Source organism: Tyto alba, unplaced genomic scaffold (assembly GCF_018691265.1).
Source record: "Tyto alba isolate M040663 unplaced genomic scaffold, T.alba_DEE_v4.0 Super-Scaffold_14, whole genome shotgun sequence".
Lineage (NCBI taxonomy): Eukaryota > Metazoa > Chordata > Aves > Strigiformes > Tytonidae > Tyto > Tyto alba.
Genome location: NW_024881276.1, coordinates 28,412,105 through 28,438,156, shown reverse-complemented (window position 1 = coordinate 28,438,156; position 26,052 = coordinate 28,412,105). Strand labels below are relative to the sequence as shown.

The 26,052-nt window shown below is 39.2% G+C and overlaps 1 protein-coding gene across 1 annotated transcript in view; it reads left to right on the top strand.

Moving 5' to 3' along the window:
• DOP1B (DOP1 leucine zipper like protein B) overlaps window positions 1–26,052 on the top strand; it is a 52,889-nt gene that overhangs the window by 6,318 nt on the left and 20,519 nt on the right. Inside the window, 18 exon segments of the mRNA XM_033011266.2 lie at window positions 5,904–6,085; window positions 6,179–6,329; window positions 6,331–6,350; window positions 8,853–9,042; window positions 10,947–11,045; window positions 11,768–11,891; window positions 12,600–12,700; window positions 13,154–13,268; window positions 15,705–15,825; window positions 16,316–16,435; window positions 17,032–17,137; window positions 17,613–17,804; window positions 18,655–19,348; window positions 20,888–21,156; window positions 21,947–22,099; window positions 22,903–23,003; window positions 23,673–23,863; window positions 25,628–26,052. Coding sequence (XP_032867157.2) covers window positions 5,904–6,085; window positions 6,179–6,329; window positions 6,331–6,350; window positions 8,853–9,042; window positions 10,947–11,045; window positions 11,768–11,891; window positions 12,600–12,700; window positions 13,154–13,268; window positions 15,705–15,825; window positions 16,316–16,435; window positions 17,032–17,137; window positions 17,613–17,804; window positions 18,655–19,348; window positions 20,888–21,156; window positions 21,947–22,099; window positions 22,903–23,003; window positions 23,673–23,863; window positions 25,628–26,052 — 3,354 coding nt within the window.

The window sequence follows — 26,052 nt, the reverse complement described above, 5'->3', positions numbered from 1 at the left end:
GCAGAGCCTCCCTGTATTCCATGGTGAGACGGCAGGTCTGCCCCGCTGCCACCCATGGAGGTCCATGGAGGAGCAGAAGCTGACCTGAAGCTTGTGGGGGAGCCTACACTGGGACAGGCATCTGCACTTAAAGACAGGACTCTGAGGGGAGAAGCGGCCCCCACTGTTGTGGTTCGGTGCTGGGAGGACTGCAGCATGCAGGGGTGACCCACGCCAGAGCAGCTGGCTGCATCCTGTGGGGAGGACTCACTGGCAGAGAAGATTCGTAGAGGGTTGTCTCCCGTGAGAGGCAAGCCATCTGGAGCAGGGGAAGAATGTGCAATGTTCACCTCGCCTCCTGAGAAGAAGGAAGGAGCAGCGAGCTGACTGTAAACCCCATCCCCTGCCCCTGCGCTGCTGGGGGAGGTAGGTAGAGAGATCTGGAGCAGAACTGGGCCCCGGAAGAAGGGAGCAGTGGGGGAAGGTGTTTTTGGATCTGATGGCACTTCTCACTGTCTTCCCTTGTCTGTTAAGTGTTGTCTTTGTTAGCATTTGAATTAAAGTGGTGTTTCCTTTTTCTTCCCCTAACAAGTCTGTCTTTTGCCCATGACTGTAATGGGTGAGACATCGCTCCCTGCTGTATCTGGATTCCTGACCCATTCTGCTTAATTTTCTCCTTCTCATTCCTGAGACAGGAAGGGATGAGTGAAGGGCTGTGTGGTGCTCAGTTGCCCTCTGGGCTGAAGCCACAACACAGCTGTATGGAACTTGCACAGAAGCCTTACCAGTGACTGTTCCCACCGAGCCTGGCTGGCAGGCAGTGTCCCCTTTCTGAGCAGGATGATGATTTATAGTTATTGTTCATCATGAAAACAAAATATAACTGCTGTGGTTCAACCCCAGCCAGCAACGAGGCACCACCCAGCCACTTGCTCACTCCCCCTCAGTGGGATGCGGGAGAGAATTGGAAGAATAAAAGTGAGAAAACTCATGGGTTGAGATAAAGGCATTTTACATAGGTAAAGCAAAAGCCATGCACACAAGCAAAGTAAAACAAGAGATTTATTCACCACTCCCCATGGGCAGGCAGGTGCTCAGCCGTCCCGAGGCCAGCCGGGCTCCATCACGTGTAACGGTGACTTGGGAAGACAAAGGCCAAATGCCATCACTCCGATTGTCCCCCGCTTCCTTATTCTTCCCCCAGCTTTAAAGGATAAGCATGATGTCATATGGTATGGAACATCCCTTTGGTCAGTTGGGGTCAGCTGTCCTGGCTGTGTCCCCTCCCAACTTCCTGTGCACCCCCGGCCTCCTCGCTGGTGAGGTGGTATGAGAAGCGAAAAAGGCCTTGGCTCTGTGTAAGCACTGCTCAGCAGTAACTAAAATGTCCATGTATTATGCAGTGTTTTCAGCCCAAATCCAAAACACAGCCTCATACTAGCTACTATGAAGAATCTTAACTATCCCAGCCAAAACCAGCACATAACCTTTGAAAAACCAGTTGTTCTAGAGGGTTTTTTTTGTGCTTATAACATGGTTGACTTGCTCACTAATGATAACAAAGTTTGCTCTAAAAGAGCAATTCCAAACTGCTTCTTATCCTTGGAAAATACTAGTGTGTAAATGCACAGATTATAAATTCTTACAATGCTAGTCTTTAGTCTGTAATTTCAAAGTTGGTTGTTTTTTGTTTTGTTTTGTTTTAATTTGACTTTCAATAGAAAATGAATATGTTTTTGTTTCTGTAGGCTTTTCTTGCTTCAGAAACTTGAAGGTGAATATGATCTCAACCAAACACTTGATCTGTTTGGAGGGGAAGCATAAAGAGCACAAAAATCACTGCAGCTGCACAACTCTGTTTGCTTCAGTAGTAACACTTAATGTTACAATATGTCTGTTCTTAAGGGGAGAGGAAAGAAGGATTCTTCTGAAATGCAGATTCAATGAGCCATAGCCCTTTACACCAGTTGTTTCATATGAGAACTCTGACTGCCACGGCTTTATAACAGCTGTTGGCCGAATTGCAAACACAAGCACCACTTGCCTTCTGTTGAAGGCAAGCCTTGTATCTTTGCCTCTTAATTGCTTTATGGAACTTCACCACACCCAATGCACAAAGACAATGTGCAGGACTAGGGATATTTTATACAACTTTTTTTCCCCCTTTTTTAGTATAAAAAAGCTCCTAGTTTACAGTTTCCTCACAAACATCTTTGAACTTCATGCCCCTATTTTTATGGAAGCTGGAGCTCTCTTTAGAATTTTTTTTACTTACTTGGAAAATGAATAGGTAGGAAAAAGGAATCCCAGGCCCTCCTTCACCTCTCTTCCCAACCACTGTGGTCTAAAACAACAAATATAGTATCTCCTAGTTGAAGATAAATCTTACAAATTGGTGTACATGCTGCATTTTTCTGGAATTCTAGTTATGTAAATAAAAATATTTACTTGATTTGCTTGGGGTTTTTTATGTCTAGGTAAACTGATATCTAGTGGTGCTATACAGCAGTTCAGAATGACTTAAACCAGTAACTTTGGAAATGCAAATATTCCTCTCCGATGTATCTGTCTTGTTTTAAGGCACATGTATACAGTGCTGCAAAGAATAGTCTTCCCTTTCTGCCCTTTATAGCCCGCATTCAAAGAAACTCTGAGCATGCTTAAGCATTAGAAAATGTTTAGTTTGTATAATATGTTCTTTAATCAGTCATGAAAAAAAAATCCTGTAAAAAGTTGAAAACCGGACATGTACATGGAAACTGCTCATTACCTTGCATGTCTCATTTTTTCCTGACTTGCCGATTAAAATCTTTATTTTAAAAGAGAGTTGTAGGTCAAATACTACTCTTTTTTTTTTTTTTTTTTTTTTTTTTTTTAAATTGGGATCGTTGATTTCTCACTGATCTGTGAAAACAAAACCCTGGGATGATGTATTGAGTGTGGAGTGCTTCTCAAGCCAACCCTTGCTAGGAGTTCCAGTTAAGAGTTAATACTTCTGCTACCATAACTGCTAATGTGGAAGGCAGTAGGAGACGAGGAAAAGTAGGATCATGGGTGGACTTCAGCCCATATGTAACTGAAGATGGTCAAATTAAGCTCACAAAAATCAAAATAATGGGTGAATAATAGATGTCAAAACCTGTGAGTGGAGTTGTCCACCTGCAGTCATTAGTGTTGGCTTCTGAATGTGGAAACAATGGTTTGGGGTGGGATTTTCATCATCATACAGTGCCAATGATAGCAGGCTTACTACTACAGCATTTAAGTACCTGTAACAGCTGAAATTATAATGCCATTCAGTAGTCCTAGATCTCACAGACAACTGATTCTTTTTCCAATTGTGGGAGCTCAGGATATTTAAAAATCAACCTTCTTAGCTTTGCCTGTTGGCTCACAGAAACTAATTAGCATCTGGAAATATGTGTATTATCATGTCACTTAGTGAACAGTTTTAGATCCACCATCAATTAAAGTGTTTCAACCCTTTTAAAATTGAGCCCTGCAGTTCTGGCGAAGCTGTTAAGAATCTGAACCTTTCAGCAAAGTAGCAGCCAGCCCACCTCTGCTGGGACGGTTCTTGATGCAACCACAGTCTCTAATATATTCCAGCATGGTTTAAAATCCCTTGCATCTGCCAGAAGATTGGAGACAACTGTTAGCCAGGAACACCCACTCTTGGGAAGAATTGTAACTTGTGTCCAACTGTGTATTTCTTCAACCCAAGTCAGAAAAAAAGACTACATGCTTTTCAGAAGGGAGTTTCATCTCCAGATCATTCTGATGTGATGAGCAGAAGGTCTCCTCATCTTATGTATGAGGATTATAATAAATTTCTTCAAATCTTGCTTCCTGTACAGAAATGTCTTCTGATTATTTAGGTGAAGAAGTACAGTTGTCACATGTACATGAATGTAAGTCTTGTTCGAAGTTAGTCTCACTTGCTGGAATTTGGATGTATGAAGGTTTGAGTTACCCAGAAGAAATACTGAATTATTCCTGAATATCCACTATTCAGCTCCTAATATGCCTGGAATATTTCCTCCTCTTCTGACTAAGTGTTTTGCTTAACTATTTCTGATGTTTAGGGAAGAGGAGTTCTTATTTGCTGATAGAGGTTTACTTTACATCCTTATGAAATTAAATAAACCAAACAAGACTTTTTTTATGAGATGGCATTATTTCTGTAATGGATCAGATTCTCTGTGTAATGAACAGTGAATATTTTCATTTTCTATCTAGTTGATATTTAAATTTTAACTGATAGAGTAATAAGATGATGTTTGTTCAATTTTAAGATTGAGGGGAAAAATATTTACCACTGGCTTATTTTTTTTCTAATTGCATTCTTTTATATAGACAGAGGGTGTGGGCAAATACATACCAACCAATATAAACAGAGCATTTCGAAGTCCAGCTTTCAAGCAGCCTGAAAAGTCATTGCATGTATTAAGGAATTCAGTCTTTTATACTGAAATAATATTCCTCATGTAATATATGAGCATGTCTCAAATGTGAAAGATATAAAAGATAACTTCACAAATATGCCCAGGTTTAGTTTCATATGTGAAATATTGCTGGATTCTAGTTTTTAGTACCTATTAAAATGCAGATCTCATGCTCGTAGTGGGGGAGGGAGGGAAGGAAGGAAATGAATTGGCTCTAAGTGGCATCTGTACTGTGTGTGTTTAAGAATGGTGTGACCTTTCTATTTACCCTTGTTACAAACTCTCAGCCTTTTTCTTCTTGAGTCATTTTTATTTACTAGAAGCTCTTTACTAACAGCTGGTCTCTCAGTTTAGGCAGGGCAGCAAATGAGAGAAATAATGCGATAGTAGTCTCGCAGATTCTAGCTTCTCATGCTCACCAACTGCAGTCTTAAACAGTTAAGTTGCACACACCTTTGAAAGATGATGGGTTTTATTTCTTCCTCTTACTGTTGATGAAAGTATTCAGCATTCAAGTGAATGCCGTGATCATTGCTGAACCATTTTGGGGTTTTTATTGGAAATGAGCAAGGAAAGGTTAGTTCACTGTCTGCTGCTTTTTCAAAATCCTTTTTCAGGCAAGATAGAAGAACCTAAAATTCAAAACAATTATGTAGGATAAAACCATGACTTAACCTTTGGGAGAGTCAAGAATTTGCCTAATCCCCAAAACATCCCAAATGTCAGTCTCCAGTGAAACATCTGTTTGCCAGAGCTGACTAATTAAAGGCTAAAGTGCTTTTTTTAATTGTCTCTGAATTGGAGAGACATACTTAATTACCCTACAGAAATGCACGCATGCATGGTTCAATGAAAAGAGTAACCTTTCCAAAGGAAAGGTGCTACAGTTTGTTTTTTCCAGAGTCCTGGCCTGTCTGCAAGACTTGGTTAACTACTTCCTCTCCTGAAGGTCTTTTACTTATATGTCAATACAGTGGGTATAGTTAATAAAGCTTACTGAATGTAGCCACACAGAATTACAAATAACTTCTAAGATAGTTATTGTCCCATTTAATTGTGCCTGCTTTGGTTGGAAGGTTTTTTGTTTGTATTTCAGCTGTAGGTGAAATGAAAATTTATGAGGAAAAATACTTAATTCTTACTTTATTCCCGGTCCTTAAAAGCTGAGATGCTGCTCTGGTCACTTCACTATTTCCACTGGAGATAAGATAAGGGTACCCTGTCCTGTCCTTTAACTTCTATTTCCAGCCTCTAAGCAAAGTAGGACCAGACTTTTCTAGATTGTTCATGGCTGATTCCATATGAAAATTTAATTACAGAATTCTGCTGTTTCAGTGTAACAAAATGCATTTATGAGAGAAAACTCTTGAATGCATTTAGTTCTTCTCAGTGTGCTAGTAGGAAATCTTTGACATACAGTCATCATATACATCATGTTTTACATTATAGCTATTGACTCTCATCTCCTTTCTTCCACAGGCTCTTCAGAGTAACTTGAAGTATTCTCTATTGCCAAAACGGCTGATCATCAGTAAAAGATTATCTCAGTGTTTGCACCCAGCATTACCTAGTGGAGTGCATTTAAAGGCACTAGAAACGTATGAAATAATCTTTAAAATCATTGGGACAAAATGGCTTGCCAAGGATTTATTTTTGTACAGGTAAACTTTTTTTTAAAGGCATGTCCATTTCACAGTCTATTTTAATTAACTAATTTTTTTTTTTCTTTTCCTCTTTTTTTCTTAAAAAAAAAGCTCTGGTTTGTTTCCTCTTCTGGCAAATGCAGCAATGTCAGTGAGGCCTGTTCTCCTTGGTTTGTATGAGAAATACTTTCTTCCTCTCCAAAAGTCCCTTCTGCCTGGTCTTCAAGCCTTTTTAATTGGTCTGCTGCCTGGACTGGAAGAAGGGATCAGAAATTTATGACAGGTGAGAACTAATATCAATTTAAAAGCAATATACAGTATTTTGCTTTCCTAGGGAATTCTCAATAAATTTCTGTCAGCTCTCTATACAGAAGACTTGATAAAAGAGCATCTGAGGATGAAAGAATGGTAAATCCCTGAAAGATGCAACAAATAGTGCTAAAGTAGAAAAATCCTTTGCCCTTCTATTTCCATTTCAGGAGGAGAAGAGGAGAGAGGAGGAAAAGGAGGGTTAAAAATAGATGTGCTGAGAGAAAGGAATAAAAAGTATTTCTTAAAGCTCTTCTGAACTCCTAAATAATTAACCTGACTCCCTGAACCACTGCTCTGTCAATAAAATCTATTTAAATATTGTAACATGAGAGAGCAGCTGAATTCTTTCCAGTCTTTCCATATCTGATACTTACCCTCAGATTCTGAAAACACAAGCAAGAGGCAACTCTTGTAAACTCTATTGTGGAAAAAAGTATCTCTTTCACTCTTGGGTGCCCCTGGCAGTAATGGCAATGACGTTCAGTATGATAAAGTCAGGACCAGGAAGAGTGCTGAGGAAGAGCAACTCAGCACCCATTTGTGTAGTGGTTTTACTTCAGTTACCAGAATTGTTTTGTAAGATCTTGTAAGAACTCAACCACTGTAGGTTTTATCCAAGTGTTTCTTTGCTTGAAGAGTCACTAAATGTTGCGTTGGTAATGTACGTCTTTCTGTGTTACCAGTCTGGATGCATTGGCTGTTCTCTCTGCCCTTTTTGAATCTTAAATAGCTGTGTGTACACTTTGAGAAAAAGAAAAAAAAAAAAATGGAGATAAGCTAGACTGCATAGATTACAGTTGATAAGCAAAATACTTCTATGTCTAATGCCTCTTTTAAAAAACAAGTATTAAATTGAAGGCTCATATCAATTGCTGGAGCAGCTAAGAGTAGATTGCATGCATTCTCAACTTGGTGAGTAGCATTCAGTTGCCAATTTCAGAGCATCAGGATCTGTGGACAAGAATATACCCCTTATACATCTGCTGTAGAAACATAAATTTTAGTGTGTGCTTCTTGTCAGGCAGGCTTATAAGTGGTGGTGTATAGTTTTCTTTTTCCTATAGTAATACTTGCTGGGGATTTGGGGGAGAAAGGGGGATCCCGTGGAACTAAATCTCCTGTTTATTTGAAGACTCTTTAGGAAGACTGAGTTTATTTTGAAACTGATAAACTAGAAGTAGTGAGTTAATGGAAACTGCAGATTAACTTCCAAGATTTGACTTCTGGTTTTATATCTTTTTTTTTCCCCTATTCTTGATGGAACTGTTTTCCCCTTGCCTTGAGCAAACAGGATCACAGACAGGAGCTGACCATATGTTTCACTGTGAAAGATTTATGCTAAAATTAATTTAAAGTTATTTTGTGAAATATAAAAATTACATTTAAAAGTATTTCTTTGGTTTACTGATCATAACGATTCTGGTGCAAGAAAGATATAGACCAATATATCTTGTTGAAAGATATGTTAGATTAATTTTAAATTCGATTTCATGAGAGACTCTCCACTGTCTGTGTTCAGAATCTTTGACATTGATGACTAAAACTAATACATTCCCTGCTGTTCCTGAAAGTAGTAAAAGTACTAGCTCAGGCTGTGCTTCACCCTAGAAAGTATTTCCTTCTTAAACACACATATATGCATGAGTTTATACAGACACACACACACACACGTGTACACACACACATACACACACCCTCCAGAAAAACTGGCTCGAGGGCTATTTTATAAAGAAATGGAAAATAACATCAGACTGGGGGAGGGGTGGTGTCCCTCTTCTATTCTGGACTTCCTCTTTTCTCACTTTTATATTCCTCACATGAGGTTTTAATTCCTACATTATCATAAAACACCAGAGTACCTACAGAGTTAGCAAAGCAGAGAATGTGCCTTCAGTCATAAGACTTCCAGTGTAATTGCCTTTAAACTAATTTCAGTGTACCAGTCCTGTGTGCAATAACTGACAGGATGTCATTTTATCTCATGGTTTTTTTTCATTCAGTGACTTAGAGAGCCCATTGACTTGTAAGTACAAATCAAATTTGTAAGTACAAATCTGTAGGATATCTTCCAGTTCCCAGACTGATAAAATTGACTTTCAGAGTCTAGCCTCATCTTTAATTATTTCCAGTTCAGAATTGCACCCTCTCACCGCAAATATTTTGCAATCAGAGCTACTGCAGTAATTTTGCCAGAGCTTAATGTTTGCAGATGATTACAGGAGAAGTTTCCAAAGTATGCACAGAAACTTTGTTTCAGTGAGTGTGCACAATGACAGATGAGTGTGTTTTGATTGTTTTCATACAATCAGATGCTAGCCATCTTCACGTGAAAAGAGCAATACTGATAATAACAAGATAAGGAAATTAAATAAATAATATCAACTGCAATACCAATTCTGTGTATAATTGCCTTTTTATGCTATAAAAGTGATCTAACAGTCTATTTTCTCATGTCAAATATATTTCCGTACAGAACAGATGCTCTGCTTGTGAAGCTCTCCTTACTGATGGGCCAAGAAATGTTCTATGGAGCACTCTGGGGCAGTGTCCTGGCCAGCCCATCCATCAGGCTGCCTGCTTCTCTTTTTGTTGTCAGCCATATCAACAGAGAGCTGTCTGGAAAACAGCAGAAGTACATGCTCGGCACTGATTATAAGCTCACAGTAGGTTCATTACACTCTCTGTAGAACAGTCTTATCTACCATAATACTTGCGTAATAGCAGATTGTGCCTTCTCTGTATTCTGTTAGAATCACATGCTCTCAAAAATATTTTGGAGAGAGGGAAAGAGAGGCTGATGGAATTGCTTAATACAATTACTTCATGGAAGCATCTTACCTGAAATATAGCAGAGAATCTCCCATACCGATTTTGGTTAGCCTGCAGAATGCAAGTCTTCTGAAGCTTCTGGTAATCGATTTTTGGTAATGGGTACTGCATACAGCCTTAAAAGACTGACTCTGTTTCAAATCAGAAGATAAACCTGACGTCTTTTCTCTACTTGTTCTGAATTTGCATTTAAGGGCGAAGACCATATTTTCTATAATACAGCATATACAATGTTTAATGTAGATTTCTCAAAATGCTTGCAGCCCTGGAAAACAATTCTGAAATTTAGTAATGTCCTGGGTTGAGTGGTGGAGTTTTTTGGTGGCAGGGGAGGGGGCTATCAGGGCGGCCCCCTGTGAGAAGCTTCTCGAAGCTCCCCCAGCTCCATGTCAGCTCCACTTCTGTTTGGGAAATTGAGCCAATCAGCTGCGCCTCTGCGATAACGTATTTAAGAAGGGACGTGGTGACGGGCAGTCGGACTTGTGAGGAGGAGTTGCTGCAGCTGCATGAACACCAAGGTCAGTGGAGGAACGGAGGAAGAAAGGAGGGGGGAGGTGTGCCGGAGCAGAGATCCCCCTGTATCCTGTGGTGAGACGGCAGGGCGGCCCCCCCTGCCACCCGTGAAGATCTACGGTGGAGCAGACATTGATTTATGGCCTGTTGCTCCTGCTCAGATGATCAAGGTTCTGTGCCTGAAGAAGACCGGGGTCTCATGGGAAAAGGCAGCCCCGCTGCTGTAATTCAGCGCTGGGAGGATTGCAGCATGCGGGGGAGTCTCACGCCGGAGCAGCTCGGGAAGGGCTGCAGCCGTGGGAGGGAATCCAGTCGGAGGAAGTTAGTGACCCATGACGGAGCAGTGTGGGGAACGCTGCGGCCCATGGGAGGAATTCAAGTCGGAGAAAGTTTGTGGAGGACTGTCTCCTGTGAGAGGGGGACCACGATGGAGCAGGAGGAACAAGTTTCGGACAGTCCCCTCACCGAAGATGAAGGAAGTGGCAGCACTGACTGCACTGCCCATTCCCTGCCCCTGTGCCACTGGGGGAGGAGGTAGAGATATCAGGAGCAGAGCTGAGCCCGGAAAGAAGGGAGGGGTGGGGGGAAGGTGTTCTCAAGATGTGGCAATGCTTCTCACTGTCCTACTCTGTTATGTGTTGTTAGTGTCTGTAATAAATGTATGTTCTTTTTTCCTTCCCCTAACGAGTCTGCCTTTTGCTCATGATCATAAAAGGGGTATTTTTTCCCCATCCCAGTCTTGAACCTCAAGCCTGGCTCTCTGTCCCTTCTCATTGCCGGAGGGGATGGGAGAGAGAGGTGCTGCATTGTGGTTGGCTGCCAACCAGGCCCAAACCATGACAAGTAACTTTTTATTTTTTCTGTAAAATGGAAATCTTCATTAGGTAGTAATTCATGTTAGGCTAGAGTGGTAGAATAAATGTAATGCTAGTTAGAGTACTTTAATATCTGCATTTTGTTAGGGTTCACATTCTGTCTGTACGATGGTGTTATGCTCTAATATTCTGTATTGTTACAAAACCAAGTATTTCGTAAGTATTAACGATTCTTTTATCAGTATTCCACAAAACTTTTTTTAACACATTTTGGGGGCAGGATCCTCTAATTTAAAAAGAGATTGTTTGCATGCAACCAAGTTTGCTTTCTTTTCTTCTTGTGATTACTGATTGTAGTTTATGTGTTACCGTGAAGTAAAACACCGTTGTGCTTTCTTTTCCTTTTACAGATAAAGTCTTTGTGTGTATCAGTATTGGATTCAAATGTCCTTGTGCAAAGAAACACTCTAGAAGTGATTCTCTTCTTCTTCCCATTTGATACATCTTTGGTAAGAGGACTGTTTTGGTATTGTTGCATTTGCACTTTGTGCAGGAAGGTGTCTTCTGTGAAACCAATCCAGCTGCTAGCTCTGTTTTAGCCAAACGTCTGAATTTTGTACCTTCAGAATCAATGAACAGATTTTGCAGTTTCTTGTTCCTCCATCAATTCTAATAGTAGAGGGGACTCTGCTGCTTCTTAGCTTCAAATGGAGATGTGCTTTCACAGTGAATGTTGCATGATATTTGGTATGTGCTTGAGGTATTCAGGCCTGAGAAACTACCTATGGAAAAAGTATCAAGCTCCTTTTTCAAGTAGTATTTCAGCATTTGGAATTGTCAGCGCTAAACTAAGATACTTTTGTTAAAGACTAGGAAAGAAAATACTACTTGAAACAAGAACTATTCCCCATCATTCCCTAACTTATCTAGTAGTACAGTCAGTGTTTTGAAAGTAGCAAGTAATTGTAAGTCTTAAGGGATATCATAATGAAGTCTTTAGTATTTTTAGCTTAATTGTAGCTCTGTACCTTAGATATGAAAATTATCATAATTGTGTCAGATTCACTTTCTTGAAATTTTTAGCATACAAAATATTTTGTTGTTGATGGTTTGTTGCCTTTTTTTTTTTTTTTCAGAACATTAGTATTACCGGTTTAAAAAAAACCTCATTACCAATTTGACTTGTTTCAGTGTTCATAACCAGCTAAAGTGTCTTTGGTTTTTATCCTAGGACTGCAAGGAAAGCACTATTGTATTGTGCAGGACTGATTTAGTGTACATTCTGTCAGCAGCTACACAGACATTGCTGAGGAGAGACATGTCACTCAATAGAAGATTATACGCATGGTTGCTAGGTACTGTAAAACATACAGTGATACTCAATATTCTGAACAAGAGAAAAAAAGATCAGTTCTTAAAATGTAATATACTTTTTCAACAGTTAATGAATGATAAAATAAAGTGTTTAGTTGCCATTAATTAAGTACCTGTTTAATAAAATCAAGCATTCATTTGGCAGCAGATCTTCTATTCAGAGGTGAATTCATTTCACTGTCCTGAATCACAGGGTATCTGATGAGTTATTTCTGGTCCTGTCCACACTTCCTTCTAAAGTGGTTCAGTGGTCTGAAAGGAGTAGGGCGCTATTTTAACCTTGCTGATCTGGAAGTAATAGTGTATTAATTCCCATGTGGGCTTAATTGTCAAGGAGGGGTTATAAGAGAGCTATAGTTTCTCCCCATCTGCCTCCACTTAACAGCATAGGAGGAGGCTAAAGCTGGCAGCGCAAGAGCTGCAGCCATGCAGTTGCATGAAGCTGCCCTTGCTGACCCCATGTCTGGATCTGGCCTTGGTTTTGATTTATGTTCAGTATAGCATATCTGAATGCCTCAAACTGTGCTGTGTGGGCTGTTCTTGGCAGTATGTGAGCTAAGTTCAAGCAAAGTGTTAAAATGATAAAGGTTAAAAATGCATTGTAATGTCAGTATTTGTATAAATGATGTGTGTAATACTCTTTACTGTAGTGTTTCTCTGTACTCCTGATGTCTCTCTCTATCTTGTAGGCTCTGATATTAAAGGTGGTACTTTTGCTCCAGACTCAGCAACCTCTGAAGACCATGCAATTTATTTCTTTGGAAAATATTCTAAAGATCTTTTGGTTGAGGTTGGTGTTCATTGTATACAGACGTATTTATGATTCTTTTAAATGTTAGTGCAAACTGCATCTAGAATTGTTCACTGTGCCACTTGGTTTGTCCTTCACTTTCTGTCCCTAAAGATAACATCCTTTCGTGGTTATATTTTCAGCTATCTGAATGCCTGCTGTGCTGTATTTATCCCAATATTGTATGTGCTTACAATACAAATGGAATCTAATGAGACCAAATGGTAGTGTCTTTGATGAACCACCTGAATTATTTAAAAATGCTTCTCTGAATAAGATCAGCTCTTGAGTACAGATGATGAGAAGATGTCATTGGTTTGTCTGTCCTGTACAGAAAATTGCAGTTCAGTTGTAGTTGGTACTAAACACAATCAAATTTAGAAACACTTCAGGTATTAATAAAATTACAATCTCTCTTCTCCGTATAACATTTTGGTGTTTTCTTTTTACTAGAGTTTGATTGAAATTTTACATCAGAAATTCCCAGAGTCTGATACAGAGGAACAGCATCAAGCTTATTTGAAACCCTTCCGCATCCTAATCAGTCTCCTTGACAAACCTGAAATAGGTAATGTTGCACAGTTCTTCCTAATTCTGAATATGTGTGCATTGTGTATTAGTGTGCAGGGGGCTGTGTTTCTTGCCTGGGACCTGGTTCAGAACAGTGCTCTGGAGCAAGCACCCCCTCCAGGTCATCTCTGGCTATTCTGCAGAGCACCCCACTGTGTAGCACTCACATATCCCAGGGAGGATAACAGCTCTTCCATGCCTAGAAGTGTGATCTGAAGGGCCAATTAGAAAGAACCACTTCTGCCCTAGTCTCAGTATGCTGCTCAATTAATTCCTTGGAGTTTATTCTCTAAGATACTGCCAGCCCTCTTTTTGTTCTGTATTAGAAAGCATCTTCTATCTGGAAAACCACCGGTACTACTCTTGTCTGGGTTTGTTTCCAGTGCTTGGCTGTGCTTGCAGGCCTTCCTGTACACCTGCATCAGACTCTCATGACCATGCTGCTTCTCCAGACACGGTGGTCCACAGGCAGGCAGCCTGTGGCGGTACTGCTGCCCCTTCCCTGCGGGTGCTCCAGCTCAAAATAACCTGTTACGGGTGTGGGGAGGTAAGGGTGCCTCTGGCAGTGGCACTGCCAGCTTGTGCTGGCCTGGCACTGCTGTGGGAGCTATAGTTTGAGACTTCATGACTGAGCTGTGAATAATTTCCTCCTCTCCTCTGACTGTCACGTGTCTGTTCTGTTGTGTACATGAAGTTGCCAGCACCAGAAGGGTGAGGCCCTGCCAGCCCTTATTCTAAAGAGCAAGTTCTCCTTTCTGAATCAAAAAATTAAGCCAAAGTGACTTGATAGATTTTTAGCATTTAATAGTATTCTGTAGCAACCATGTACAGATAAATCTTTGAAATTATATTCCATTAATCTGACAGGTATGAGAAGCCTATGGACTGGTTAACTGGTATTTGTTAGAAACTTAGAGTCTTAATGACTGACTATATCTCAAAGTGTTGTTTTAGGTATTACCTGAGTAGGGGAGTGATGATACCATTGACCAAGCCTGTGGACTTAGAATAAAACTCAAGTACTGAGACTTAAATGTTTGAGTGGCAGTTGATTTTGAAGGCTCCCATATTCTGGTAAATTTATCCTCTTTTATGGGTCAGGAAAGTAATTTTAAGCACATTTCCTGTTAATGAATTATCAAAGCACTGCCAGGAGACATGAGGATTCTATATTGCTTGTCTAACAAATGAACGCTACCTTAGTAGAAGCAGTTGCTAGTCTGCTTATAAGACAGTGGCGCTAATGTTTCCTTCCACTGGTTTTAGCTGATTTTTAGCTGTTTTTAAAAAATCTGTCATAATTAAAACCTCATATATAAAGCATTTTTATTTCCTCGCAAAAATGCTGAAGAAGGGACAGTTGACTAAGGTTGTTACATTATAAATTTCTTGATTAGATCTAATTTAAAAGGTAGATGACAGATATGACCCTATTGTATGTTTTATTTGGCTGGCAATCAGCATTAATCTGAACTACAATACATTATTTAGCTGAACTGCGTTATTCAGATTAATCTTTCTGTTCCAGTCAGCACACAAAATATAACTTCTTGAGCCTTAAGCCAATATGATTTTCACTTCATTTTGAAATGGAATTAGCAATGCAACTTATTTTTTTTAAAGCTAGCAAACTAAATCGTAACAAGAGTCTTTGACCTTTTCTGCTACTCTTAGTCACTTTTTTTTTTTTTTTTTTTTTTTTTTTACTTTTTAGAAGGACTCATTTGAATGCTTTATACACTACTTTTTTTTTAATGGTTCCATGTTTAGGGTATTGTACTTAGTATTTGTCTGCCTCATCTATAGACAATTTCAGCTAAACCAAAACCCACTGTTGTACCGTTATCAGCACACACTTAACTTCTACTTTCTTTGTAAAACTGTTTATAAATGATGCATTTTTTGGATATATTTAGGCAGTTGAACTTTTCAACTTGCTGATTTTTCCAGCTTCCGTCCCTCAAAATTTAATCAAGGCTACTAGGTTAAACGTGTATTGGGAAACTGCTTGTTTTCCTTATGGATACAGGCATGGTGGTTATTTTTGGCATGTGAACTGCAGGTTTATAGTTATGATTATGCCCATTTATAGATGATTGCAGTGTAGGTGCCTTATGGAAGTGACTTAAGTGAGCATAGAGCCAGTGCTATGGCTTTCCAAACACTATTTAAAATGAGCAACGGGTGGTATTTAGAACTTAAAAAAAAAAAAAAGAAAAAGAAAAAAACCCAAATTTTTAACTTAATATTTAATTTTATTTTAACTGGGAAATCGGTTATTTTAAAAGGCCACATAAACATTTTCTTCCTACTTTGGTGATCATGTTTTTTTAAGTCTGGTTACCCCTAATTAAAGTCTGTACAAGTTTGTAATTGAGCCGCCTAGCAATCACTTTGGAGCAACTACTGGAGTCTTTTTTCCCCTCACTTGTAGGTCCACAGGTTGTTGGGGATCTGTTCCTTGAAGTTATTAGAGCCTTTTATTCCCACTGCAAAGATGCACTTGCTTCGGATCTCAAACTTAGCTACAATCAAAGTGGCAACATACTTGCAAGGTATAACTACAGGTTTCCAAATACGAAATGAAACTGTATCTTTTATATGAAGTTAATTTATTAAACTTAACCAATTTAAGGAAGGTTAGGTTTTTAATAAAATGACCTTCTGTATAGAAGATGAGATTTTCCCTTTTTCTCACACATGCTTGATTTCTCTTTGATTGGCAGAGAGGAAAATGAAGTACACTGCACACAATTGCTGTTGATTAAATCTGATTATATTGACCAAGAATCAGTCTGGTGGCAGAACTCAGCCTTTTGATTTTCAAAGTTGAAGGCTTGATTTCTTTCATCTTGAAGAAAGATGCTCAAGCTCTAGCTCTTTCAGAAAGACTTGGTCCTTGACTTAAAACAATCACCGTCTTTTAGCTTATAGAGAAAGGGGGAAAGGATTTTAGAACGCAGGATTTAATACTGTGATGTGCATGCTTTTAGAATCTTCACTGACACCTGTTTCTTTTTTTTCCTTTTTTCCCCTTTCACACAGTGCAATCAAAGAGAATAAAAATGCTTCGGAAATTGTGAAAACAGTCAATTTGTTGATCACATCCTTAAGCACGGATTTTCTTTGGGATTACATGACCAAATGTTTTGAAGATTGTTTCAGGTGTTTATGTTGTCAAACAGTAGTGCTTCTCTTAAAAAATACCACTTAAGAGCTATCTGTGTAAGATAACAAAGTTTACTTAAGCATTTAAATTCTGGAAGGAACATAATACATATTAGAATCAGACAGATATGTAAGTTGCATCCTAAAATAATTCAAGAATGCAAGCAAGTGAACAATTAGATGGAAACTAGCAACCTGAGAACAAAAGAAACAACTTTCAAAATGACAGCTAAAGGATTAAAAAGTTTGGGAGGGGAGGTGGAAAGGTCTTCCTTGGAAGAACAAGTGTTTTTTTGAAGAAAACCAAATATCTTTATCATTTTCACTCTTTCTAAATATAAGAGAGATTATCCTTTAAGTAGTAAGATTGTTTATAGAGATTCAATCCAAAAATTAGAAGCACTTTATCATCCTACATATTACAGTTTGGTTTTGAGAGAATGTTCTATCCTGCTGTATTAGAAGTCCCATTTTACTTGGCTTTAGAAAGCCTAGCTGTTCAGTATTTTGTGCTGGTTTTGATGAAGCTTTTTTATTGTAACAAGAATTCTGACAGGAAAAAAGCTTACAGAATAATGTTTCTCTCCATCCAGAAACAAATCCACACAGATGAGATATCCTCTTGAAAATATTAGCACTCCTCCTACAATTTCAGAACTCTGCACACTATTAGTGTTTCTTCTTGACGTGATTCCTTTGGTAAGGCAACTTGAAGTCAACTGCTTCAAATTCTTAAAAAAACACAAAATCAAATAATTAATATTTTGATTACCTAAAATGAAAATAGGCAAATTAACATACATGTGCATATGCATGGTAGGTCCTGCAAAGTATAGTTTTATGTGCTGACCTGTGCTATTTCCTAGCCAAATAAAAATTGTTTGTATTTTAAAATATGGTGATTCTATTAAAGGAATGAAAAAGTGTACCTTTTGCGCCTTGGGTAAAAAATTTCTTGGGATTTTTTGATCTCGTAGTAGCTGGCTATCGTAAGATTTTTATGGTATGATTCAGTGTTCATCATGTAGAATGAAGGAAGAAGGAATAGCACAGAAGCAAGTTTGTACAGCGTCTAACCATTCACAAACTGACTTCATCAATCATTGATCAGTGTTCCTAGACAGCTGAATAATAATATGTGATAACTATTTTAAACATTGCTTATTTATTTTAGGAACTCTACTCTGAAGTGCAGACTCAGTATCTTCCACAGATGCTCAGTTATATGGTGCAGTCTCTCCTGGAAAATATGGAAGTACTAGGTTTACCAGAACTCACTCATGCCTTAAAGACCTGTTTTAAGGTGCTCAGTAAAGTGCAAATGCCCCCTTCCTACTTGGACATTGAGACAGGAAGTGGAAATGGGGTAGGTGTTTTTCAACTACTCATAGATGTTCAAAATTGTTAGTGACAAAGCTTATTTTAAAATGATCATTCTCCTAACTTAAACGTAGATGATAACTGCAGCAGTAAAGATTTTTGAAGCTTATCTTCTTTGGCCCCTTCCAGAGCTACCTGATACCTTGTTATTTTTACTGGGTATTCAGTACTGACTTGTTTGAATTATTTGTGACAGTGAAGGAGTATAGTCTTGTTTGAAACAGGTTATATAATCCTACCTCTGGGGAAAAATGCAATCTTAATGGTTGTGAAAAAGCAATCAGGATCATTCAGTTGCTAAAGATTTGAGGTGCCAAATCAAGCCCTGATTTACAGCTGATTAGGTCTGCAAAGTTTTCAATTAATATTTTAGTTTAACACAATGTGGTATTATTTGTGTGCAAGAGACCATGGTAGGGAATGAGGAATAGATGGCATAAAGCAGTCACATAAGCACAGCCTGCCAAAGTTTTGCAATAGAACAAATACATGCATTTGACTAGAAATAAGCCAACATAAGTAATACTGTTCTAGTGGTGAACTGATTTTAAGGAAACGTTTCCATTTGCTAAGTATCTGTAGCTGTGGATCTGTTGGTATTTGATGAGTCAAGGTGTGAGGATTATACAACCATTTGTTAGGTTTTAAATGCAATTGAATTGAACTGCTTACAAATAACTGTGTTTGATGATTTTGTAAAAGTAATCTGTATCTGAAAATTGCAAATATGAGGGGGGTTTTCTGTCATTGCTGTTCCCTAGTGCCTGCCACAGTTCTACGTAGTTTAAAATTACCTACACAGTGTCATATTAACCACATTAACATTTCTCTTTTAGAGCCCAGTGAAAAAGGGGAATGTGGACATAACCTTGGAGACTAAGTCTGTGCTGCAGGAGGAGGATGAGACTCCATTCCCTCCCCTGAAGTCAGAAGACAGTGGCATTGGTCTAAGTGCTTCCTCCCCAGAGCTCTCTCAGCACTTGGAGGTGCCAACTGTGACCCTTGAGAGAGATGATGTCTGGAAGAAAGGGGGAAGCATTCAGAAGACTTTGTATTGCATCCAAGAGCTGGTTGCCAAGTTTTCCAGTAAATACATTTTCGGGGTGCAATTTCAAGAAACAAGTAATGAAAGCATCTCAGCAATGAATCTGAGTGGAAAAGAGAAAAAAGAGAATGGCTATAGATTACCTGAGAGTGCTAACAAGAAAAAGAGCCCATGGGATGCAAAGCAAATCACTGTACCTCAGTTTAAACAAATGCTTTCAGACTTGTTCTCAGTTCGAGGGTCACCATTCAAGAACAAGAGTTCTAATCCTCTTCCTTCTGACCACAATGCTGGTAGTAAAAAGGAAAAAGAGGAAGAAGAGTGGGACATAGAACAAGTGATGCGTGTCTTGGCACCCCTTAGAGGTGACTGCAAGGAAGCTTTTGCTGCAGCTTGTCACCTTTTGTTGGATTGTACCACATTCCCAGTCTATCTTTCAGAGGAGGAAATGGAACAGTTGTATCTCTCTCTGTTTCGGGTTCCTGGTAAGAAAAGATTCGTTTACTGTGCAACTGGAGCATTTGAGAATGCAAATAGCAGTGTGAGCTGGGCTATTTGCAAGACATGTGACCAGGGCCAGTAGTGATGCCCTTTGACATGGCTGAAGGCAAGTTGTGTGTGGATTAAAGACTTACCCACATCAACATGTGTTTTGTGTCTTGCAGCCGAGGGACAATTTTTATCAAACTTTAAAAATTCACATTGTTTTGAAAGCTTTCACTATAAAACTTGCAGCTGAAGGGATGAAAGACTTTCTGGCCTGTAGATCCTTGTGGCATGGTTCAGGATTTTCAGGAAATCCATCCCCCTGGCATCCCTTGTTGTCTTCCCCCCCAAAAAAAAGGAATATGTTAGAGGAAGGTGGGTGTAGGTAGAAAACTGGAGCTCTAAACCATAACAGAAGCAAAGCCAGCTCTTTCCCTAACCCTCAGAATTCAAAGGAGTCCAGTGTAAGCTAACATATAAGAATAATCCTGTATAATTGGAGGGCCTGTTTGTTCTGTGAATTAAAATTCATTAGCTTTAGCAGGAGCAGTTATTGGCCTGGAGGCTGTTTGACGAGATAGGTTTGTAGTGAGTGGAGAGGTGGGAAACTGGAAAATTGACTTCTCTTCCTCACCTCACTGCAAATTTCTGCTGTCTTCCTTAGCAAAATGATGATATGCCCATCATCTACATGGGTGAGCTGTCTGCTTGCCATGGACACTTTTGCATATTTTCAGTGCCTTACATGTGATCAGCAATATAGCTTAACTTCGAAGGCTTGCTTTCATAACTGTGTTTCTTTGGTATATCATCCTAGGATTATAGAAGTTTAGTTTTTAAATTCTTTTTAACTGCACACTCTGGAGAATACAGTAAGGTTTAAAGCCAAAGGAGAGAATCTCTGATAATGAAGGTCAGGGTTGAATGTGGTGCAGAAGTTATCTGATGTGGAGAAGGTAGAGCGGTCATTTTGATGTAGTAGTAAAGCAGTTAGAACATTTGGTTTTGAAGCCAGAGGTGTGAACTTGTACTTCAGTCTGACTACAGTCAAGCCTTAATAAAATTTTATCTGATTTTTCACTCAAGAAAGGCAAAGATGTCTTGACTTGATGTTAGTCATATCAGTTCCTTGTGTGCTTCATGGTTTCTGAAACGATAAGCTTCGACGCTACCCAAAAGAGCATCCTTGGATCAGCAGATCTCAGTTGTTTTTGACAATGACAGCTGGAAAACAGCAGCTGTGAAAACTAGTTGTGAATAAACATAAACTGGAAAGCAGGAATCCACTCGTTACTGGGTTGCTGAGGTCCTGCAAGAGCTTTCTGCTGGGGGAAATAGGGAAAAGAATATAACTTGCTTTTGAATCAAGTCCCTTCTGAAGTAAGGGAATTGATGGTAGCAGGACAGTTGAATTTCGGCAGTCATTTTTGTCTCTTAGTCATTTTTATCTCCTGCGAGCTAGATTGAAGAATTCTTGAAAATATGGCCATAACCTTGAGATCAATCAAAAACTTTTTTCTCATTTATCTTCTGAGGAGGTTGTGATGCCAGCTTCCCTCTGTGGCTGAAGTCCTTAATGACAATATGCTGTTGTGTGAATGACTGCTATGTTCAGAACGTGTCCATCTTCACCCTGCTGGAGGTGATCAACCATTCCCAGTCACTGGCGCTTGTAATAGAAGACAGAATGAAGCGGTACAAAGTATCTGGCCACAACCCCTTCTTTGGAAAGCTACAGATGGTCACCCTGCCTCCCATTGCTCCTGGAGTTCTAAAGATCATCTCAGAGAAAACAGATTTCTACCAGGTGTCAATTTTCTTTTTATTTTTTACTGCCCAACCACACTGAACCTCTAAGGATGGGTTGGGAAAACAGATGTTATTTGCATGGACGTTTGGGGGCAGCATATTTGTGTTACAACGACACGCTACTGTTTTTTGCTTCCACAAGCATTTGACAGCAATCTCATTTCTTCTTTGTGTGCTTCCCAACAGGATGTTCAAAAGTGGCAGATTACTTTCAAATTGCTAGTTGGTTTTGTGCCCAAATTCTTGGGGTGGGTAGGTATAGTTGATTTCTGACCTGAAGGGTTTGGTTTCATTAGCTTGAAAGATACATTTTAGAGAACTCTAAGTTTTCACATAAGAGAAAATGTTAGTGGGTGAGTAATAAAGAAAACATTTCATCCTCCTTGTTTTGAATATATTTCAAAGACATTTTCCTTCTCCTGACCATTTATAGGTATTAGTGTTGGTATGAGGGTTGGTTCCAAGATCTTATTTTTAATTACTGTGTTTCCAAATGCTGTGCCTGACACATGTAAAATCTGTTAAGTTTTGACCCAGAAAATAGAAGCAAAAATGCTTTTCTTAACTTCTGGTGCACGTACATTTGAATTACCTGTCCTACCAGGGTGGGAAAGTTGCATTCCTTTAGGTCTGAGCGTATAACCTGAATTCTTGCTCTTTGCTAAACTAAGACGATTTGGAAATCCCTTTTGGTAATAGAGAGCGTTTATGCAATGGAAGGCTTTCAAGTCAGGGAATAAATAGCGTATTTATTATTACTATTATTATTTGTTGCTATTTTTCCCTAGAGAGTAGCCTGTGTGCTCTGGAATCAGCTGAACAAAGAGACACGGGAGCATCATATTGCCTGTGTGGAACTGTTCTACAGGCTGCACTGCTTGGCACCATCAGCAAATATCTGTGAAGACATTATCTGCCACGCACTTTTGGATCGTGATAAAGTAAGTCCTGTATTCACTGAAGCCCCTAAAAAACCTTTTTGTTAGTATTTTCAAACTGACCCAGCTCCACCAGTAACTAAAATCATTTTACTTTGAGTTGATTTTGTAAACTTCATATTCCAGCAAAAGACTTTATTATCTTGTAAACGTATAAGCGTATGTCAACATAATGCTGACCCTGTGGCCACCTTAGTATTTAGATCTCATAATAAGTAAGATGTATTTTAGGTGAGCCAGTTGTTAATTATTTTAGTTGACTAGTTTAATGACAGAACAGTTCTTTAATAACTTACAAAGTATTTGTGAGAAGTGCCTTGCACAATAAAACGTAAAACAGCCACCTTCAGTCTTCGGGATTGTTTTCATATCTTTGCTCTTGCAATTTTGAAAGTTAGAAGTTTGGAAATCTTTTAAAAGCTTTCAAACAAAGTTACCCAATAATAAACACTACCTAATATACCAGTGTCTTCCTGTTTGTCATCCAACTTGTAAACCTCCATAACACCAAACCAAGACTAAAATATTTATGCACAAGAGTCCTGAAATACATTTTTGGTGTATTGGCACATCTTTTTTTGCTCCTACAAACACTGTGGATGTTCAGTTTTGGTTGTGCATTCATGGATACATGGCATTTTGGTTTAGTCTATGGCAAAACAGAAAAGTGCTCTCAAACTAGCTGAGAAGGATTAGCAGTCATCTACACAGTAACTGTTGTTTTGTTAGAGATTTAAAAATCACTAAAAATTTACTTGGAGATGAATTCTGCAAAAAATATGTACTTGTCTTGTTTCCTTGCAAAGGGGACAAGGCTGGAAGCACTGTTCAGATTTTCTGTCATGTGGCATCTGACCAGAGAGATCCAAGGCAGCAGAGTGACTTCTCACAATCGGTCCTTTGATAGGTATTTTCTATTTCCACTGGCTTAGACTTACATTTATATATTTAACTATATCATGCTTTGCTCTATTCTTCTTTCTGAGGTGGGAAAAAGTTCTCTGTAGAGAGAACAAAAAAATGAGCAAAAGGAAGATCTTCAGATTTCTTGCACTATTGTCTTTGCAAAGCACTCTGTGTATGGTGCACTTTCTTGTGTGAAGGAAGTTTCTGTAAAAATAGGAAGAGCTTCATATATGAATAGTTGCTTGCAGACAAGCTTCTGCATAGCAGACATTTTTTATCTTGGAGTGGGTTAGATTTTTTTTCCAAAGAAAATAAAAACAGCTACTTGTGCAAAAAAAAAAAAATCTTATTTTAGTTTTACTTCCTATTTACAAGATCATAACCTTTGTATAACGAGACAAAGGTATGAAGTGTCTTTCTAAATAAATGCGTGAAAGAACTTTAAAATATGCTGCTCTTCTAGAGTGTGAGTGTATGGCCTTGCTTCAGCAAATGCATGTGTACTTGACCTCGACTCAAGAAAATGTGCATGATCAAGCTATTGTTAGCAGACATGAGTCATTGGATGGGGCTTACTTGAACATGCACTATGTTCCCTGCCACTACTTTGTTGTTTGTATTAACTTTTTTGGGGATTTCAATTGTACTTCATTCTGATTTCTCCACTCAGGTCTCTGTTTGTGGTACTGGACAGTCTCAATTGTTCAGATGGTGCAATTGGTGCTGCCGCACAGGGCTGGCTGATTCGTGCTCTTTCACTTAATGATGTTGCACGGATTCTTGAACCAGTCCTGCTGCTGCTGCTTCATCCAAAGACACAGCGCACGTCCATCCACTACATCAAACAGAAAAATTCAGCAGGTAAAACTGTTCTTGGACTGAAACTGTAAATGCTAACATAGCATTGCATACTCCTGAACACCTACTGAAGTTAGTCTCTGAAGTGCAGCAGGTATCCTATTACCCTAAGTTGTATTGTATCAGATCCACAGATTCCTCCTCATCCAAGTACCTCTAGTGATGTCTAAAACAGAGTTCAGGAGTAAGTCATGCTAGTTGAAGGCCTAATGATCATTTTTATTATGGTGACTGCACCTACACTGTTGGTTTGGATTGCTCCCTGCTTTGCTCTGGGATCTTGTCCCACACTTCTCATTGCCATTCCCAGATGATCCACACTGCATGTGTGTTCACTGTTCACAGGATCCCTTCTCGAGCAAAACTAGGTCTGCAACCAAATGAAATCCAGGAGCAGTTTGGTGACTATGTCAGTCCAGGAACTGTTCAAGTAGGCAGGATGGACAGGCAAATCTCACTCTCTCCACCTAGTCTTGCCCCAGCACACCATGCACCCTCGTACCAGGTTTCTTTATTCAGAATATTTTTTGTTAATGATTCCCTCAGCATCATGTTAAAATAATCAGACAGGTTATGAGGAACATCTTACAGTTTAGGCACACACAAAAAAAAAAAAACCAAACTAATTCTGCTAACTTCTAAAAACTAAGATGTCTTTGTCCAAAGAAGATCCATCTTGAATCAAGAGGAAAGCCGAGGTCTTGTGGCATAAGCCTTGAGGTATCCCAGAGCTAGGATGTAGAAGCAAAGAGAGATGTTTGGAATTGAAGAAGACCTCCAGCCACCCAAATTTAGGAATGTGACAGGGCGTCTTTGCCTTGGCAGGCTAAATTTGGACAGCTGGAAGATGTCCATTTTAAGACATGTAATGAGAACCACTGTGAACCACAGATGATCTGTGTGTCAAATGTGGAACGGACAAGTGTGACAGAGACCTGTGGGGAGCAGCTGAGGAAGACTGAGACAGGTATGGAGCGAGGGTTCGCTCCAAGTGCGGAGTCCCGCGAAGGCTGGCTGGCAGTCTGTTCAGGTTTGGGATTGCTGGGAGTGGTATGGAAATGAGACACTCTGCACTGTTTGGCCCAATTAGCCAACATTGTTTCCTGGAGCAGATCAGGAAGACAGTGGGAAAGTGTCCGGTAGTTTTGTGTAAAGAAACTTCCGTGTCACCTGTCTGTCTCATTACTGTTAACCTAGCTGTAGGCTTGCATAATTGTTTTCTGTCTGGATTGGCAAATAGTTAGATGGCAGACATTTATAGCATCCAAAGGGACCTATACATTAGATGCTATACAAACACAGAGCTAATAAGATACTCCTCCCTCGTTCCACAGCATGTAATCAAGGAAAACACTAGCTCTTTAAAAAAAAAAAAAAAAAAAAAAAAATCCTCTGTTGCTAATCTCATTTTCCTCTTGATCTCAACAAACATTTTATGCTCTGGAAGCATAAAAAAAAATTTGTCACATCTAGGGAGTTACAGCATAAGAGAAACAGCATGTGCTTTATGATTTGACCCTATTCTCTCGTGCTTACATTACATTAGGACTGCTCTACCACTTTTAAAAAAAAAAAGATAATTCTTGTCTTAACTCAGGTTTTTTTTTAGCTCCACTTGTTACAATTAATAGTAGAATAGAGCAGAGTAGCTTTTTAACCTTTTTTTCTTACATTGACTTATTCATTATAAAGCATGTTGTGTGAAATAGATAATTATATGCTCTTTTTGGAAAAAAAAAAAAAACAAAACAACATGTTTTTTTCCAGAAGATATACATGCTTGGCTTTGCAAGAAAAAAAACTCTTTGAAAGAGTCTGGCATCTCCGAGAGCAATTCCGAGGAAAACCTTCCATTGAGCCAGTTTACTACTGTGGACAGAGAAGCAATTTGGGCAGAAGTGGAGAAAGATCCAGAGAAGCTGGAGTTAAAAACTGAACAGTCTGAAAATGATGGCTTTTGTAATCCAGTAACTGCACATGAAGCAGATGGTGACCAAGATAATAGTGAGCACACAGAATCAGCAGACACCAGCACAGGCCATGACAGTGAAAATACGTCCTCTTTTTCTCCTTCTCTGGAGCTGCAAGAAGTGAGCAATGAGGACAGTGACAGTGCTGTAACCGATGGCAAAGAAACCACAAACCACGTGAATTGTCTCAATGCGTTCCTTCCTGAAAGCTCCAAATCCAGT